Source organism: Budorcas taxicolor, chromosome 14 (genome assembly GCF_023091745.1).
Source record: "Budorcas taxicolor isolate Tak-1 chromosome 14, Takin1.1, whole genome shotgun sequence".
Lineage (NCBI taxonomy): Eukaryota > Metazoa > Chordata > Mammalia > Artiodactyla > Bovidae > Budorcas > Budorcas taxicolor.
Genome location: NC_068923.1, coordinates 6,213,945 through 6,234,833, shown reverse-complemented (window position 1 = coordinate 6,234,833; position 20,889 = coordinate 6,213,945). Strand labels below are relative to the sequence as shown.

The 20,889-nt window shown below is 41.0% G+C and overlaps 1 protein-coding gene across 1 annotated transcript in view; it reads left to right on the top strand.

The window, feature by feature from the left end:
• Window positions 1-20,889, top strand: part of ADGRB3 (adhesion G protein-coupled receptor B3) — an 881,864-nt gene that overhangs the window by 373,878 nt on the left and 487,097 nt on the right. The window contains exons 7-8 of the mRNA XM_052651548.1: window positions 10,413-10,514; window positions 10,849-10,955. Of these exons, the coding sequence (XP_052507508.1) occupies window positions 10,413-10,514; window positions 10,849-10,955 (209 nt within the window). The remainder of the gene's footprint in view (window positions 1-10,412; window positions 10,515-10,848; window positions 10,956-20,889) is intronic.

The window sequence follows — 20,889 nt, the reverse complement described above, 5'->3', positions numbered from 1 at the left end:
TTAACAGCTAATCACTAGGTAATTGCTACCTTGTTTTAAGGGAGCATGCTAACTGTGTACTTGTGTCTTCAAGTACAGTTGTATCTTACAGATGGGTTTTTATATCTTTACACTAGTGAGCGTAAACAGTGGGATTTTTCAGCTGATAAAACAGAGTCGTGGTTCCATTTTGCTGAGGCAGAAAAAAGCAAGTGGTTCACATTGCTACACAATAATATGTTTTTTATTTTGAGCACAGAACCGTGGCCTGAACTAATTATATATTTTGTAATTTACAAAATGCACACAGGTAGCATTAAACAGGGAAAAAAAAAACAAAACCTCAAATCTCTATTTCCAGCTTTTCTTTCTCTCCTGCACTTTAGTTTCATACACCAACCAGCTTTTTGATGCCAGGATGCGCTTAGATAACTCCACATCAAAACTATTTTCAGCATCTCTTCTAAGCTGCATCCTCCCCGTGTTCTGTAACTCAGGGCAGAGCACACCAGACATTCTTCCTGGAAACCCGAGTTCCATCTCTGCTCTCTCTCTCGTCCTCACCTCCTACATGAGCCGTGGAGCAGAGCCTGCCATCCTCCTAAGCGGGTTGGAATCCACCCACTTCCCTGGCCACTTCTGTGATTCCCCCAGCCCTACTTCCCTGGTTACACCATTTCAATTGTCACAGGCCTGCCTGACTTCAGTCTTCGCTCTCCCTCGACCCACCCTCCTGCAGCAACCCCCCTCTGACCATCCCCAGTTCTCCTTGCCATCCTGAAAGGTTCCCCAAGATTTGGATGGACCAGGCTCTTCCTTCCCTGCTGATCCTGCTGCACGGGGTTCCCAAGGCACACTTCCCCATCCTCACTGGCTGGCACTTCCTTGTCCTTCACACTTCCACTTGATCATCCTTCAGGAAGTCCTCCCCTGATGTACTCCTAGAGCAGCCTTGACTCCCCAAATCATAGTGGGTGCCCAGTTGCATTGCACTTTTTCTCTACTTATGTGTCCTTCACTATCATGGAGTTGAGAAGCCCTGACTGTTCTTGTTTGTTTTTGTGTGTGTGCAGTATTTATCAAGGAGACTGGGGCATGATAGGGGCTCAAATATTTATAGAATGAATGAGTTCCATTCCTGCCACTGAGATGTGACCCCAGAAAAATTCTCACTCTTGGGAACTTCATCAACCTAAGATGGAAGAAAATAAAATGTCATTTTACTATCTACACTGTTCTGCTTTAGGTATGATTTTCCGAACTAATTTTTTTAAAGATTTAATCTTCAAAGATGCCAAATAACTTTTGATGAAATATTTAAAACAGCTGAGGGATTCGACATTCCTTCTAAAAAGCTGAGAATCCTGGACCAATTTGCAAGTTTGAATCTTTGATTCCCCTGGCATCTTCCTTTCTTATCACTTGTGTACTGAGCAGAAACTCAGTACAAAAAGCATGATGAATCCTAAGCTTCATGAATTTGCAGGGCAGAGAACAAAGTTTGTTGACTTCTCTGGGTTTATAAAGTTACTGTGATTTTTTTTGTTTTTGTTTTTGAACTGGCTGAAGTACCCCCTTGTGCTTGTCACCAGGCAAATGGGAACTAGTACTTACTTGGTGTGGTTGGAAAAATAGCTTTTTAATCAGCTTTTTCTTTCACCAGTTAGGCTATATGCAGATCATATCAGAGGATTCTGAATAGGGTCCCTGGGACTCTTACCAAGTCAGGCACAGCCATACAAGATCAATTTTTGTAATTATCCAGCACCATGGAAACCCATTTTGGCTAATTTTTAGGAAAAGTGTAGTAGCTAACTGCTCACTATTATTGCTTCTAAATGAAATTTATTATTTACTACTGACTTATTTCACACACACACACACACACACACACACACACACACACACACAGAGTCCTCAGTACTTTGCAAGTCATCCTCATTCTCTGTCATCTTAGGCACTGGAGTAATGGGAAAACAGAGCTTTTGAGCATATTTGGTAGCTTTGGGTTAAAAATACATGTGTGTTTATAGTTGTGAAAGTGAAAGTCGATCAGTAGTTTCCGACTCTTTGCGACCCCATGGACTACACAGTCCATAGAATTGTCCAGGCCAGAATACTGGGGTGGGTAGCCTTTCCCTTCTCCAGGGGATCGTTCCAACCCAGGGATCGAACCCAGGTCTCCTGCTTTGCAGGCAGATTCTTTACCAGCTGAGCCACAAGAAAAGCCCAAGAATACTGGAGTGGGTAGCCTATCCCTTCTCCAGCAGATCTTCCAGACCCCGGAATCAAACTGGGGTCTCCTGCATTGCAGGAGGATTCTTTACCAACTGAGCTACCAGGGAGTAGTTTTCCACTATCTTTTAGCAGACCTCTAAGTGCTATGTGTCCTAAGGATGAAACAAAAATCCTTCTCTTCATGGTGCTCACATTCTAGCAGGAGGAGGCAAAATATATATATATATATATATATATAAAGCAGAAAATCATGCAGATGTATGTGGTTAGGAGTGTCTTGGAGAACACAAGGGCAGAGGAAGGACTGGATGCATAGGGCAGGCAGGCAGGCTGTCTCTGAGAAGACGGGTTACAGAGGAGCTTGAAGGCAGTGGAGAGGAGCCAGGAGGAGGTTTAGGGAAGGAAGCAGGGCGGTGTCCTGGGCAGAAAGAAGAGGTGCACAGGCTCTAGAGTGGGGTCCTCCGGAAGCTGGAGAAGTCTCCAGGGGGCAGTTAGAGTGGAAGTGGAGGAGCTGACGAAGGAGCAAGGCTGTAGAGCCTTGTAACTGATGCTCCTTAAATTGCTCAGCGTTCTACTTTTATGGAGAGAAGTTTTCCCCAAGTATTGTACCTTTTTAAAAAATTGAGCACTGATCCTAGCCCACCTTGATTTTGAACTTCATCAATTCCAGGTGTGAGCTGGGTAACTGTTTCACCCTGCTGGCCCACTCTTGCCATCTAGTGGGGAAAGTGAAAGTCTTCAGGCCAGAATACTGGAGTGGGTAGCCTTTCCCTTTTCCAGGGGATCTTCCCAACCCAGGGATCGAACCCAGGTCTCCCATATTGCAGGCAGATTCTTTACCAGCTGAGCTATCGGTGAGTGCTTGTAATTACCATATTTTCTTACTCCCAAGGTGGACTGGGGCAGGGCGCTCTTGGGAATAACAATGGATGTGAGAAACTTTCAGAAACCTTACCTGGAAATGAAGAAATCAGGGTGCAGATGGTTCTATCGTTGACTTACGTCAAGACTGAATCAGGAAAGAAAACTGAAAGCTATAGCAACAAGTTTCATGAAATGTATTTCAAATTTCATCAATGGAACTGATGAAAATTTGGGTTTGAAAATAATAAAAAGGTACAAGTGAAGTGAAAGATTACAAAGGAAGAGTTAATTAGGTGATGTTGAGCAGAAGCTTGGTATATAGATAAGCAAAAAGAGTAGTCAAATGTCAGGTAATGTTAGATTGATCACTGCTTTAGCTTTCTTAAAATAGACTAGCTTTATATAGAATTCAACTATGGAATAAACTGTACATGATCCATTCTGTGCATTTTAACACGTAATTTTCCTTTTCATGTTCTATAGCAGTTTGGGTTGACATTTACAGAAACACAATTATCTGTTACAGTATTATCCAGGATGGTAGATATTAAAATTTTAAATTACATTAATAAAAATTAGATATGTTGAAAACCCAGTTCTCAGTCTTACTTGCCACACTCCAAGTGCTTAATGGCCACATTGACTAGAAGCCACATACTGGACAGTGAAATTCTCCTTTATCATTGCGGAAAGTCCTACTGTTCGGCACTACTCTTATATTGTTTCCTCAGTAAAACTGATTTACTCAACAAACATGTTTTGAATCTTTACTACATGCTAGACATCATAATAGTTCATTACAGCAGGTGAAGATTTATTTAATAAAACATAATTAGTCTCCTAAAAGGCAAAATTTTGGATTTGAGAACGTTTACAAATGTAACCAGATGCTTTCCATCCACGGTGGGAAGAGCTATAATACTTGCAGATCCGGTGACTGAGGTACTGAGGAGGCTTCCCAGAGGATCCACAATTTAAGATGTGTTTTAAAGATAACCAGGAATATTAACAAAAAACAAGGAGGGACATGAGTATTTTAAGTAGAGGATATAGCTTCTGCAAACTCAAGGAAATGTGAATTTGTATGGAGTATCTGGAGGATTACAATTCTATGTGGCTGGCTGGTTCATGGTAGAATAAATATGAATTGTAATTGGAGAGCGGGGCTAGGGCTTGCTGGAAGGGCCTTTTCTGTCACAGCCAGAACAGTTATCTTTATCCTGTCAGATGACTGGAAAACCATGGAAAATTTCATGCAGCATGTTATGGGATTACTCTCCATTTTAAAGATTACTTTATTGAGGTGGTATAAAAATTGCATTGAACATTCATGTCAATGTATGGCAAAAACTACTACAATATTGTAAAGTAGCCTCCAATTAAAATGAATTTTTAAAAAAAGGAAAAAAAAATGCATTGAAGAGGAAAGATGCTAAAGAATAGAAGTACTTTACATCCTGCATCTTACATGTAATAAATATATCTATATTTGGAATAAAAAATCAGTTCACCTCTCTGAGCATGTTTTCCCATTTGATCAATGCAGTTAATAGTCTCTATCCTATAAAGTTGTTGGGGAAATTAAATGAGTCCATTCATGTAAGATGGTTAGTAAGGGCTCAAAAATGTTACTGCTTTTAATAGTTTGAAATTGTCTAAGGAAAGCTTTTAACATAAGGAGAATGTAAGGGGTCGATGATTCTGCAAAAATGCAGTAAATGAGACAGGGAGAAAGAATGGTACAAGTGCTTGAGACAAAAGAGCCGTCTAAGACCTTAAAGAAAGTGTTTCCAGGTAGGAGGGAGATGTCAAAGGAACAAGTGCCATGGGTAAGGTTCTGTGAGTGATGACCAAGGTGACTGTGTTGGGTTTGGCTGTTAAGAGATCACTGGTGGGTGACGACAGGGCATTTATAAATATGGGGCTGGTGAAGGTTGGACCAACGGCTAAACCACCCGCCAAACAAAAATTCCATGACTCAGAGACAGGTGCCTGCAGATTTTAATGAGAATCTAGATTATATGTATGTTATACACACAAAAATAAACGCAATATGAGGGAGATTATCGAGGTAGCAAAGAGGGTGTGCATGAGTCAGAGTTCCAGAATCAGTCCTGCTGATACTTCTACCAGTCCCATCACTTAGACAAGCCTCTGCCTTGGGGCCCTTGGTGCCGCAACCATAAAGAACAAGGAGATAGATTAGGTGCTCTTCAATGTTACTCTCAGTTCTGAATGCCCACATTTAAACCACTCATCTCAGTGATTCAAGAAAGTATTATTTCAAGATGGCAATGTCTCAAAGTGCATTCTTCATCTACTAACAACTCTAATGGGTCCTAATGATCTCCTAAACTCTGAAGTAGAATTAGTATCTGGATTCAGTTCAGTTCAGTCACTCAGTTGTGTCTGACTCTGTGCGACCCCATGAACCACAGCACACCAGGCCTCCCTGTCCATCATCAACTCCTGGAGTCCACCCAAACCCATGTCCATCGAGTGGGTGATGCCATCCAACCATCTCATCCTCTATTGGCCCCTTCTCCTCCTACCCTCAATCTTTCCCAGCACCAAGGTCTTTTCAAATGATTCAGCTGTTCGCTTCAGGTGGCCAAAGTATTGGAGTTTCAGCTTCAACATCAGTCCTTCCAATGAACATCCAGGACTGATCTCCCTTAGGATGGACTGGTTGGATCTCCTTGCAGTCCAAGGGACTCTCAAGAGTCTTCTCCAACACCACAGTTCAAAAGCATCAATTCTTCGGTGCTCAGCTTTCTTTACAGTCCAACTCTCACATCCATACATGACCACTGGAAAAACCATACCCTTGACTAGATGGACTTTTGTTGACAAAGTAATATCTCTGCTTTTTAATATGCTGTCTAAGTTGGTTATAACTTTCCTTCCAAGGAGTAGATGTCTTTTAATTTCATGGCTGCAAGCACCATCTGCAGTGGTTTTGGAGCCCAGAAAAATAAAATCAGCTGCTCTTACCCCATCTATTTGCCATGAAGTGATGGGACCGGATGCCGTGATCTTAGTTTTCTGAATGTTGAGCTTTAAGCCAACTTTATCACTCTCCTTTTTGACTTTCATCAAGAGGTTCTTTAGTTCCTCTTCACTTTCTGCCATAAGGGTGGTGTCATCTGCATATCTGAGGTCATTGATATTTCTCCCGGCAATCTTGATTCCAGCTTGTGTTTCTGCCAGCCCAGCGTTTCTCATGATGTACTCTGCATAGAAGTTAAATAAGCAGGGTGACAATATACAGCCTTGATGTACTCCTTTTCCTGTTTGGAACCAGTCTGTTGTTCCATGTCCAGTTCTAACTGTTGCTTCCTGACCTGCATACAGGTTTCTCAATAGGCAGGTCAGGTGGTCTGGTGTTCCCATCTCTTTCAGAATTTTCCACAGTTTATTGTGAGTGACTTAAATAGTATATTGTCCCCAGAACAAGAAATTTCTCACCAGTATCACACTCATATATAGGCATTCATGTATTCATTCAACATTGGACGACATCTCTGTGCCAGATACACCTTTATGTCTAAGATAGAAAGGACCTAACATCCCGGGCAAGTTGTGAGGATAAATATATGAACATATAAATGTCAATGCTGTGTGGGAGCAGAACAGTAGGTGTGTCTGGAAAAGAGACAATTGCTCTTTCTAGGAGTAAGGTGTCAGGTTTAGTACAACATATGCTTTTTTTCTTTCACAAATTCTTTCCTATCTGTCGTATGCATCTGTTATTCTTGAAATTCCCTTTATCTTTCTTGGCTCGGTAATCAAATTGAGCTTTTGAAGGAAAAGAAAATAATTCATTTATTTTTATATGATGTAGTGTGATTGCCATTATTGCTCTTATATGAAGAAAAACAAAGTTATATGTTTTGTCCCTTATGTTTATTTACTGTTGACACCTACATTTAATAACTCTGATATGACTTTCAGTTTATTAGAAATCATTTTATTTTGTAATATCCCAGAACTGTATGAATAATGATGAGTATTAGAAAGACTATTTATACATTTGAATATGATATAATGTTCAGTTTTTAGGTGTATTGCGGATACTCTTCGTGATACCAATTGTCTCGCTGTTCACACTGTTCACTGAACTCACGGTAGGCAAGGCGCAAGCTAAGAGGCTGGAAGAAAATGCCAGGAACTGTGGGAACTGCAGATGAATCTGTTCTCTCCTGGCTGGAATAGCAGCCTTAGCAGCAGACATAACATAATACAACAGAACCCTTCTAGGCTCTTCTAGGTGAAGCATGTACAGGCGAACACAAAGTAGCTCATGACCAAGTGGGTAACTCGTGATGCACATGCGCAGTGCTTTAAGCAAGCTCAGCTGTAGCCTAAACCTCCTGACGCACATGCGCAGTGCTATAAAGGATCTCAGCAGTTACAAATAAATCTTATTATTCATAAAACGTGGGGCACGAGAGCCTGACCACACCATCTTGGCTAATTTGCCCTCTCCCACAGTCCACCCCTTCAAGCTCTCTCACCTTACATTTGATATGCAGTCCATTTTCTGTGATATTCCTTCCCTTGGTGAGTGACACTGACCCTTGGATTTACCTCTTGCAGCAGCATTAGCTACAACAACAGTTACATCCCCAGTTCAGTTCAGTTCGGTTCAGTCGCTCAGTCGTGTCCGACTCTTTGTGACCCCATGAATTGCAGCACGCCAGGCCTCCCTGTCCATCACCAACTCCCGGAGTTCACTCAGACTCACGTCCATCGAGTCAGTGATGCCATCCAGCCATCTCATCCTCTGTCGTCCCCTTCTCCTGCCCCCAATCCCTCCCAATACATAGCAAAACAAAATGCCAGGTATCGCCTGGAACTCATGTTGCAGTCCTTGCCCTCATGGGGCTAGAAGAACCACCCACCATATGTGAGTGCCTTTATCTTGCGTGGCCAAGTCCAGTCCACCATCTGTCCTTGTGAAATTGCAGGAAATCCTCCAAAGGGGCAATCTACTCCTATGAGATTTTATTAAGGACCTAGAAAACTCCACAGGTGCCAGGCCCACCCCTTCAAGGAGGGCATTCACAGCTCACCCACAAGATTCTTTCACAGTGTTCTAAATCTGCAAGACAGTCAGAGGTTAGTAGCACATCATGGACACAGCCTTTATACACTGTTGTGGGGAGAGACCTTCCAGCCTCTTAGCTCATGCCTTGCCTTCAGCAGTGTGAACAGAGAGATAATTGGCATCCCCAACAGGATTAGCAATACAGCTGTTCTACTGAATCTTCAGCATGGGACACACAGCCTAAATTTACATTATACACCATAGGACACAGCCCTTACGGTATGCCTTGGCACAAATCAGCCCACATTGGCATCTGCATACCTGCTAGCTCAGGCCCCCTTCAGGGTCTTCACACTTTCAAAATGGCATCTGCCACGCCATCCCTCTACCGCTCCCAAGCTAGCCACCATGGAGGTCACCTCATAGATGGGGCGCCCCAGACAGGGAGCAGAAATAGCAGTCAGGGATCCAGAAGAGGTCAGTAGGCACTGTTCAAAATGGTGTCTGGCACGCCATCCCACTACTTCTCCCAAGCTAGCAACCATGGAGGTCACCTCATAGATGGGGCACCCCAAACAGGGTGCAGGAATAGCAGTCAGGGATCCAGAAGAGGTCAACGGGGCACTGTTCAAATGGCGTCTGGAGTGCCACCAGTGAAACGCTCATCATCTGGGCCTCAGGTATTTGGGTTACATATCGACTGCCTCATGCCCAGTTCTCCTACCACTTGGGTCAATGCAGCATAGTTACACTGTTTACTCCCGATATGCTGGGGCTCCCCCACATTCACCCACAGGGTGCAGATGGCAGTGTTAATCCATTCCATGAGGGTGTGCGCTGCGTGAGCGACCCCTGCATGAGCTGCCTAGCATTCTGCAGCCTTTGTCTCGACGAGGGGTGACTGGTGATAGATGCCAATCGTTCTGCCCCATCCCCAGAACACAGGATACTGTCCATCTGTGTCCCAACGTCACAAGAGCCGTGTTGCCAAGGGTTCCCCTCGCCTTTGCCAAAATGGCATACCCAAGTCGACCAACTCCACCTGAATATATGGTCTGTATGTTGTGAACTCAGTCACAGACGGGGCCCCTTGAGGATGCCCACCCCGGGCCATAGGCTGCTCATGTTTCACCTTCTGCTGCGCAATAGGCATTGCTGCCAAGTGGGACCCGTGGTCTCATTGCATTGATTATCACCATCACTTACCGTCTTGTCAGAGATGCTGGGTTCTTCAGGGCCACCGGGTTCTTGCTCTAATGCCAATGTACGTTGCCCTAGTTCTTCCAAGAGACTGCACACCGACGCAGCATCATGGGGAGCACTATCCATACTCACCTGCAGGTAGTCAACAAAATCTGCCCCACGGTGCCAGCAGCAGCCCTTGCTGCCTTGTTCGGCAGGTGGGAACTCTTGCCTGTAACATCTTTTCAGTGCTATCCGGTGAGCCGTCCACCACCTCCCAATCTTCCACTGGAATCCATGCCGAGAGGATCGTAGCCACATGGTACCACATGCTATGTGGTGGCCGCTGGCTCCCTCCAGCCAGTGGAGTCTCCTGCTCTTCTACCTGCTGGGTATCCTGCCACCTCTTCTGTGGAGCCTCAGGCTCCTCTACCAGCTGGGTATCCTGTTGACTACACCAGTTGTTTTGCTGATCCTGTTCATGACACCAGCTGTCTCACTGTTCACACTGTTCACTGAACCCATGGTAGGTAAGGCATGAGCTAAGAGGCTGGAAGAAAATGCAAGGATCCATAGGAACTGCAGACACATTTATTCTCTCCTGAGTGACACGACAGCCACAGCAGCAGATATACATAACACAACATAACCACACACAACCCTGCTGGGCTTTTCCAGGTGAAGCATATACAGGCGAACCTCACAAATGACTGAGCGGGTAACTCGTGATGCACATGGGCAGTGCTATAAATGAGCTCAACTGTTACATAGTCATTATTTACAAAACGTGGGGTGAAAGAGCCTGACCACGCCATCTTGGTTCGTTTGCTCTCTTCCCCACAATAGGCATGTTCAAATGACTTTTTTTTTTTAAGCCTAAGCTTTCTTTGAAAAGTGCTTTTTTTCTGTGAGGATTTTGTAGAGAATGAAATGAAAGTTGGTGGTTTTTTTCTGAAGACATCTCTAACATTTCAATAAACACCACACTTAAAAAAAGACAGCTCTCTGCAGTCAGAGAGCTGCATTTCAGGATTGCTTATTGCCAGCATTTAAAAAATAAACACCACGGGTGTTAAAGTCCCTTTGTTTTAAATTGCAGCACCTTATGAAATATGCCCAGAGGATTATCTGATGTCGATGGTGTGGAAGAGGACTCCAGCAGGCGACTTGGCCTTCAATCAGTGCCCAATGAATGCCACAGGTAATGTAGGATGACTCTCAAACCCAGACAATGACCACCCACCAACAGCAGCCTGCTGTGTTCTTCTGTCGTGTTTTGTCCTATATCTAAAACTAAGTCTGTCTAATAAGCAGTTAATAAAGCAATTTTAGTAAAGGGCTTTAAGTGGAGCCTATGAAGAGATCTGGAAAATCTTGCCGATTCAATGGTTTCTCAGTGTGAGTAATGTGCATTGTGGAAATAATCAAAGGAACAATTTACATGCATGTTTAGGGCGTGAAAATGTACAAACCCAGGTTTTCAGCCTGCCTCCAAGCCTCCCTGTCGTAAAGCTCTCTGTTTTTGTGACTCGCAGGCACCGCTAGCAGACGCTGCTCGCTCAGTCTTCACGGAGTGGCCTTCTGGGAACAGCCGAGCTTTGCAAGATGCATATCAAATGAGTACAGACACTTGCAGCATTCAGTAGGTGCAAAGCCAGCTTTAGTACTTGCTCTGTTTAATTCCTGTTAATGATCTCTGTGTGAGAGTTTAGTCTGCTGCTATATAGTCAGATTGATAAAATCTCTGAAAATAACACCTGAAGTAAAAAAGTCTGTGCTAGAAAGCAAACTTTTATAAATCAGTGCTGAACTGTTTTATTTCAAGGGTTTGGGATTTTATGGATCCTGCTTGAATCCTGCTATTTAAATGAATGGATCCCTTGTCTATTGGGGGAAAGTCCTGAATAAAATCTGTTACTTGGGTTTATCTATATAAGTTAAACTATATCATGACTGGCACATCAGTTCCTAGTGCATAAGACTTATTTCAAAATACCATACATTTTTCAATTAAATTCTTCAATATTTTAGTACTCAGGAAATAATAAAGCTGTGTCATATAGGTATCAAAAATTTCACTGCATTTTGACATTAAGATACCAAAAAAAAAAAAAGACTAAGATACCAAAAAGAAAAAAAAGACAGTTATTTTATCAGAGAAAATTAGTTGCTCACAAAAGATGACATGGGACAAATTTCCAGAAATAGCCCCTCTTCTCCCACACATCATTGAATTATTCAGAATATGCTGTATGAATATTTTGAGCACAGTGAAGTGTTGCTAGGTTTTTTACCAGTGCAAGTCATTGTCATTTTCAGAGACTGTTGTCATTCATCCTGACAGTCGAGAAAGCTTCCTATGTGAACAAACATTATGGGGCTCAGAACAAAATACAAGACAGAGCCTTGGAGAACCCAACATTGGAGGGGTGCTGTGCAGTTAAGAGCCCTGAAGTTTTGTTGTGCTTATATTTTCTTTTTTATTATTATTATTTATTTATTTATTTACTTTTTATTTTTTAAAATATAAATTTATTTGTTTAAATTGGAGGTTAATTACTTTACAATATGGTACTGATACTGTTGCTTACAAGTAAACATAATTAAAAAAAATAAAAACTAAAGAGCATTCTTACTCGTGGATGGAGAAGTAGCTTGTAGAACCCTTATTAAAGAAGTGAATGTATTTGACTCGTTATCAGAAAACCAAAAAAGCACATTTTAAAAATATCTGAAAAGCAAATGCTGTTTAGTATGTTTACTTTCCAAGTCAGTAATCAAACTGATGATTTATTTGGCTACGTAGAGCCTTATTTCTGTTGTGTGTATATACATTAATGTATACACCTATATGTGTACATGGGCTTCCCTGGTGGCTCGGATGGTAAAGAATTTGCCTGCAATGTAGGAGACCTAGGTTCAGTTCCTGGGTTGGAAAGATCCCCTGGAGGAGGGCATGGCAACCCACTCCTGTATTCTTGCCTGGAGAATCCTCATGGGTAGAGGAGCCTGGCGGGCTACAGTACATGGGGTCACAAAGAATCAGACATGACTGAGCGACTAAGCATAGCACACATATGTGTATATACCTACATGATATTATATATACACATTAATACAATTATACACAAATACATATATTTAATAATATATACTTACGTGCATATAAGTATTTGGTGATATTTGACCTCACTGAGCTTTACTTGTGTCAAAATTAAAATATTTCAGAATTAAGTATAACCAAAGACTTTCATATGAATTTAATCTTAAATGAATTTTATTTTCACCTAATTTTACACATGATACTTTATCTACTTAATCTTAATATTCATATTTAGTTCTTATTTATTCATGGTAATAAATGAGAATAATTGTATCGATTAAGTAAACCATAGGTCAAGTCTTACAAATTTGTTAAGAATGAATAATATCACTTGGCGCAAAATGTTTGCTTTTTAAATTCATCATTTTGTACAGTAATATTTAAATGTACTTGCCTTCTGTGAGTGCTTGTCATCTGCTAATGGAGAGAAATAGAAACCCACTGTGAAATAGGAGAGATAGTCTCATGTTGTGAGTCACGTAGAAATCATTCAGTTAGTGATTGGACAGCCCATGTGTCTGTGCCCCTGCTCACTTGCAGGCAGAAATCAAGTGCACGCTTTTGCAGCATAAGAAACAGCCTCAGGGCATTCAGCTCCCACAGACGACCAAGCAAACTCTGCTGGGCACTTTCACAGATTAATTCCAGTTCCCACCACCACCTGCAATATTGCCATCCTTGCCTTAGTCCCATGAAAAGAAATTGAAGATCCTGGGAGCAGTCCAGTTAAGTGAGGCAAGAGTGAAGGCTGCATCCCAGGTGCAATTGTTCCAAAGCTTAACCTTCTTTCTAGAAGTCATGCTCCCTTCTGAGTCTTTGATTTGAAATCCTCTGCCCTAGAATCTGGTGCTATAGGCACCATTTTCTGATTGTGTGTCCTTTGGAAAAGTCATGTGATCTCACTCAAGTCTTGGTTTGCTATGCAAGATGAAATTGATAGCATCATCTTAGCATCTCTGGAGGTTTTGAATAAGAGCAGATGAAATATTGTATGTGAGATGTTTGCAATGTGCTGTATAACTATGAGGTATTAATATCTACAGGTACAGAAAATGCATTGAGTTAAAAAAAGAGTAAAATTTTACAGCTTAAGTTGAAATGTACATGTGAAAAAATTATGGACAAATACAGATGAATGGATCATTAGAAAGGCAGGCAGGTGGATAATTGAATGGATAGATCAGTGGATAGGATTGATGTCATATGTGTTTTTGCATGTGAATACGGTTTATATGCACATAAAACATACATATAGTTATACATGCATACAAACACTCATCTACTACTTGCCTGGGGACCATGGTCTTCTCCTTTACAAATTCAGGGGTGTGTAGCACCGAAGGATGCCTACATGGAGCTCATCATATGTACTCTCAAAGGTCAGTTGGAAATGAGGATTAAATCCTTTCCTTTGCATGCTTGTACGCTTTTGGCTTCACATACTTTGAGTAACAAAGCTAGGTAGTCTTCAGTGTAGACTAGTTCTGATTCCCCAAACTTCTGAAATTGCTTTTGATGATTCTGTATCTTCTTTTCTAGTAGAGTTTGTTGTTTCACAGTTTAATGTCCTATTTTTCTTGGGGTATTTAATTTCTTGCTGCTCTACATTTGTGAAACTCACTAAATGTTAATTGTCACCCACTGCAGAGACTTATTTAAAATAAGTAGATCTGTATTTTCCAACTTTTCACATATAGTTCACAATATATGTATACACACACTCACAGATTACAATATTTTATATACCTATTTTATAAAATTATATGAAGACAAAGTTTGAAATGACGTATTGTCAACAAACATTACTTGAGTGCATTCTATGACCTCTTACAAACCAGCTGAGGTAAAAAGGAATCATTAATTAGTTTAATATTATGAATTTACTCATCTGCCATATTGAATGTTTATTGAATTCTTTGAGGACAGAAATCATTTCTATGAAGCTTTATTCCTCTAGTGTTCAACATAGTGCTAAATGTGTTCTAGATATTCCATAAATGACTGCACCTTTTCTTATCAGAAAGGGGATGTGCCAGTTGGAGGGTTCTAAGAAGGTAATACATAAAATTTCATGTTTGTGAATTTTAATCACATGAAATTAATAGTATTATCCCTCACCTGCAATTTTCCTAGTCCAAAACCATCTAGAAATGTGGAGTGATTTACAATTTTACTTTATGAAATAATTTGGTCATTGAAGAAGAATTTCAATAAGCTCCACTTCATGAAGTCGTTTTGGAAACTTTGTAAGATACAAAATTGAACACTGTGATCCAACTGCTGCTTATTAAAAAAGTGACAGATTTTAAAAAGTGAGAATAAAGGAATAGAGTGTTTAATGTAGTGGGATTTTTGGACATTTCAGGGTTTTTTTTCCATATGTTAATATTTAATTTCATACTCTGGGATACTTTTTGAATTTTATACCAGCAAGAAAGAAATAATTTCAGAACCTATTGAGAACTAGGTACAGGGGCCAGGGACATTAAGAATACTGCTTTTTTTAAAAAAAACTTATTAAATTATTTGGAGAAACTGGGTGGTACTGCGGGCCAAGTGGGCCAGTTCCCCACACCCAAATTAAATAGACCATTTAGTCTTTCTTACAACTGAACAATGAAGATAACTCTTTCTCTCTCTTCCTCTCTCTTTCTCTCTCTCATTCTCTCCCTCTCACTCTGTTTTATTCACATTCAAATTCATACTTACACATACACACACCTGAAATGACAGATGACATGGAACTAGCAGCTCTAGAATAAAAGGAGTGGAATCAGGCATGCCAATGTCATCTCATAAATTCATCAGGCAGAAAAGTCACTTCTTCCATGGAGAGGAGTGTGTGATGGGGGACTGAAAAAGCTCACAGATATTCCTCTATATTCGCAGAAATGGAAAGAATTGGTATAAATGTTTCCTTTAAAGTCATTGTGCCTTATAACCTCTGCTTTCTATTTTTCAAGCTGTCATTTAACAGTGAATAAATACAGAAGCTGGAGCAATAATCTCTCTAGTCACGGAAAGGTTGACTTTGTGGGAAAGGATGTCAAGGAACTTGATTTGTGGTTTAAGGACTTTGTTTATTCTGTTTTGCTCTACATTTATGACTGTTTATTAGGAGAGAGAGAATGATAGAGATGGATGGAATGGGAAGTCAGGGGAGATAGAGCACAACAGAGACAGAGAGGCTGAGGGGGAGAATAGACTTGCTGGATCTCGAGGGTCCAGGGAAAGGAAGGTGGGAGGTTCACCCAACAGTGCTGACACTCTGTTCACTAGTCCCTCAGTTTATTACACATGATAAGCACACAACACAGAGTTGTGAAAACAGAAGTTCAGTTCAGTCGCTTAGTTGTGTCCAAATCTTTGTGAACCGTGGACTACAGCACGCCAGGCTTCCCTGTGATCACTACCTCCTGGAGTTTGCACAAACTCATGTCCATTGAGTTGGTGATGCCATTCAACCATCTCATCTTCTGTCGTCCCCTTCTCCTCCTGCCTTCAATGTTTCCCAGCATCAGGGTCTTTTCCAATGAGTCAGTTCTTTGCATCAGGTGGCCAAAGTATTAGAGTTTCAGCTTCAGCGTCAGTTCCACTAATGAACACCCAGGACTGATTTCCTTTAGGATGGACTGATTGAATCTCCTTGCAGTCCAAGGTACTCTAAAGAGTCTTCTCCAACACCCCAGTTCAAAAGCATCAATTCTTCAGCGCTCAGCTTTCTTTATAGTCCAACTCTCACATCCATACATGACTATTGGAAAAACCATAGCTTTGACTAGATGGACCTTTGTTGGCAAAGTAATGTCTCTGCTTTTTAATATGCTGTCTAGGTTGGTCATAGCATTTCTTCCAAGAAGCAAGTGTCTTTTAATTTCATGGCTGCAAGTAGCATCTGCAGAGATTTTGGTGCCCCCAAAAATAAAGTCTGTCACTGTTTCCATTGTTTCCCCATCTATTTGCTATGAAGTGATGGGACCGGATGCCATGATCTTCATTTTTTGAATGTTGAGTTTAAAGTCAGCTTTTTCACTCTCTTCTTTCACTTTCATCAAGAGGCTCGTTACTTCCTCCTCGCTTTCTGCCATAAGGGTGGTGTCATCTGAATAGCTGAAGTTACTGATATTTCTCCCGGCAATCTTGATTCCAGCTTGTGCTTCATCCAGCCTGGCATTTCTCAAGATGTACTCTGCATAGAAGTTAAATAAGCAGGGTGACAGTATACAGCCTCACATACTCCTTTCCCAAGTTGGAACCAGTCTGTTGTTCCATGTCCAGTTTTAACTGTTGCTTCTAGACCTGTATACATGTTTCTCAGGACGGAGGTATGGTGATCTGGTATTACCATCTCTTGAAGAATTTCCACAGTTTGTTGTGATCCACACTGTCAACAGCTTTAGCGTAGTCAATGAAGCAGAAGTAGATGTTTTTCTGGAACTCTCTTGCTTTTTCGATGATTCAGTGGATGTTGGCAATTTGATCTCTGGTTCCTCTGCCTTTTCCAAATCTAGCTTGAACATCTGGAATTTCTCGGTTCACATACTGTTGAAGCCTGGCTTGGAGAATTTTGAGCATTACTTTGCTAGTGTGTGAGATGAGTGCAATTGTGTAGGAGTTTGAACATTCTTTGGCATTGCCTTTCTTTGGGATTGTAATGAAAGCTGACCTTTTCCAGTCCTGTGGCCACTGCTGAGTTTTCTAATTTTGCTTGCATATTGAGTGCAGCACCATCACCTTTTAGGATTTCAAATAGCTCACCTGGAGTTCCATCACCTCCACTAGCGTTGTTCGTAGTGATGCTTCCTAAGGCCCACTTGACTTCACATTCCAGGATGTCTGGCTATAGGTGAGTGATCACACCAGCATGGTTATCTGGGTCATGAAGATCTTTTTTTGTACAGTTCTTCTGTGTATTCTTGCCACTCTTCTTAATATCTTCTGCTTCTGTTAGGTCCACACCATTTCTGTCCTTTATTGAGCCTATCTTTGCATGAAATGTTCCCTTGATAACTCTAATTTTCTTGAAGTGGTCTTTAGTCTTTCCCATTCTATTGTTTTCCTCTATTTCTTTACATTGATCACTGAGGAAGGCTTTCTTATTTCTCCTTGCTACTCTTTGGAACTCTGCATTCAGGTGGATATATCATTCCTTTTCTCTTTTGCCTTTAGCGTCTCTTCTTTTCTCCGTTGTTTGTAAGGCCTCCTCAGACAACCATTTTGCCTTATGGCATTTCTCCTTTTGGGGATGGTTTTGGTCACTGCCTCCTGTACAATGTCACAAGCTTCCGTATCTGTCTATCAAATCTAATACCTTGAATCTATTTGTCACTTCCACTGTATAATCGTAAGGGATTTGATTTGGGTCATACCTGAATGGTCTCCTGGTTTACACTACCTTCTTCAATTTCAGTCTGAATTCGGCAATAAGGAGTTCATTGTCTGAGCCACAGTCAGCTCCTGGTCTTGTTTTTGCTCACTTTTTGAGCTTCTCCATCTTTGGCTGCAAAGACTATAATCAGTCTGATTTTGGTTTTTACCATCTGGTGATGTCCATTTTTACAGTCTTGTGTTGTTGGAAGAGGGTTTTTGCTATGACCAGCGCATTCTCTTGGCAAAACTGTGTGGCTTTGCCCTGCTTCATTTTGTTACCAAGGCCAAAATCTTGCCTGTTAGTCTAGGAATCTCTTCGGTTCCTGCTTTCACATCCAGTCTGCTCTAATGAAAAGGACATCCATTTTTGATATTAATTCTAGAAGGCCTTTTAGATCTTCTTAGAACCGTTCAGCTTCTTCGGCATTAGTGCTTGTGGCGTAGACTTGGATTACTGTGATATTGAATGATTTGCCTTGAAAACAGACATCATTCTGTCATTTTTGAGAATGTGCCCAAGTACTGCATTTTTGGCTGTTTTGTTGATTATGAGGGCTACTCCATTTCTTCTAAGAGATTCTTCCCCACAGTAGTAGATGTAATGGTCATCTGAATTAAATGTGCCCATTCTGGTCCATTTTAGTCCACTGATTCCTCAAATGTGAAAATAGAAAGGGGGTAACAAATCTCTCCTGGAAAAGTCCACGAAGAAAGCAATGATTTCTGGTCTGGCACAGGTCTTGGACAGTGTGAATTGGGAGTCACTGTGAATTAGAAGTTGCCATCTGTCCAGCAGGAACATCTCTCAGGTTCTCGAGGGAAGAGTGTTAATTCATATCACTCAACTTAGTGAACTCCTTTTTTCATTTTAATTTTTACCATGGTGTGTTGGTTTCTGCCATACAACTCAAGACAGCCATAATTATGCATCATCCCCTGCCTCCAGAGCCTCCCTTCCCCTCCCCTCTTTCCATCCCTTCAGCTCATCACAGAGCGCCAGTCTGGGCTCCCTGTGGTACACAGCAACTTCTTACCAGCTATGCCTCTTAAATATGATAGTGTATGTATGCTGATGCTACTCTCTCCGTTCGTCACACTCTTTCCCTCTGCACTGTGTTCAAAAGTCTGTTCTCTGCATCTGTCTCCATTCCTTCCCTGAAAATAGGTTTATCAATACCATTTTTCTAAATTCCATATATATGTGTTAATATATTTGTTTTTGGTGGTCTCTTTTTAAGGAGTAATGGTTACTCCAGGAAAAGGGGTCTTCCCAGTTGCTCTCTCTCTTCTAGCAAAGTACATTACCCATTACCTTCTGGTCTAAAGTAACAGTCTTTATCACTCCAAGACAATCACAGTCCTGTAGAGGATGTTTCAAAACTACTAGTGTGGAAGTTCACACTGGCCACTGATTCATTTTGAGCTTCTCATCATGTTTTAAGGTAGCTTGTCCTTCCATTTCGTAGAAGCTGAGTAGGAGTCACAATACAAAACAGATCACATCATAACATTTGCTTTATATTAATATATTTTCCCTGCCTTCCAGGTGAATTTTGCTCCATTGCAACAAAACTTCTTACATATCACACTTTGTTGGCTGCCACCTCATTGCACAAATATCCATCACATTGCCTAAAAAAGAATAATACATTTGATGACTACAGCTTATTTACAGTAAAAGAAGAAAACAATAGGTACCATAGTTTTGTTTACATTTGCTTATTGTTTTTTGAGTGAGTAATTTTGGGACAAATAACCTCATGCTATTGTCCAGCCCAGAGAAGGCAATGGCACCCCACTCCAGTACTCTTGCCTGGAAAATCCCACAGATGGAGGAGCCTGGTAGGCTGCAGTCCCTGGGATTGTGAAGAGTCAGACATGACTGAGCAACTTCATTTTCACTTTTCACTTACATGCATTGGAGGAGGAAATGGCAACCCACTCCAGTGTTCTTGCCTGGAGAATCCCAGGGACGGGGGAGCCTGGTGGGCTGTGGTCTATGGGGTCACACAAGTTGGACATGACTGAAGCGACTTAGCAGCAGTAGCAGCATGGTCTAGCCAACCAGGGGAACTAGCCTGATTTTAATTTTTGAATATTCACTAATTAAATAAAGGTGAGTGAGCCTGAGAGAACAAGAATTTGTTCTCCCAGTGTGTGTTTTTTTTTCTTTCTTTTTGCAGTATTATGTGGCTGGAACACAGCAAACAATGGGGGTAATTCTGGGAGAAGTTAGATCAATAGCTTTTTAATCCTGGCTGAACATTGCAACCATGTGGGAGTTCTTAAAAAATACCAATGGGAAGTTCACTCAAGGCCAATAACATGGAGTTATTACCAGTCTACAGAACACACTCAGTAACTGTATGTTAATATTATTACTAATTACATTAATTTGGCATTCATATAAATGTATTTCTATTTACATGTATAAAAAATGGATGTTCACGTTATTTCTCTCCTTTTAAGTACTCAAGACATAGCATGTGACTGCCTTTCTATTTTTGATGCCAAGTTTCAAGAAGTTTCAAGTTTCTGCCAAGTTTGTCAGAGTCCTCACTTCCAGAGCTCAGATAATTATTGCATAATCCAACAATACCAAGGAAAAGTTGAAAAACATTACTACCTTTAAAATGGACAGAAGGCTCTTACTTTTATTCGAGGCCACATGTTAAGGTTTTGTTATCTGAGTTCAACTTCACAATCCCCAAATTTTTAACATGAGGTCTTGAATAAAATTATAAGTTTCCTGAGTGTTCATCAAATGATAATAGCTAACATTTATTGAATGGTATCTGCCCTGAGGGGCTGACTGGGGAAAAAAAAAATCAGAAGGAAGATGTTAATTAAATCTTGTTATTTTAAGCAATTCATATGTCAAAGTTTACATGGACAAGATAGAGAATATTTTAGGCTTTGTATTCCATATGGTCTCTGTTCTAAATACTCAACTCTGGTTTTGTAGCATAAGAACAACCATAGACAATTAGTGAACGTGGCTGAGTTCCAGTAAAACTCTTACAAAAGCAGGCAATGTGCTGGCTTTGGCCCACAGGCTGTATGTAGTTCACTGACTCCTGGTCTGTAGTATACATTTTAAGTT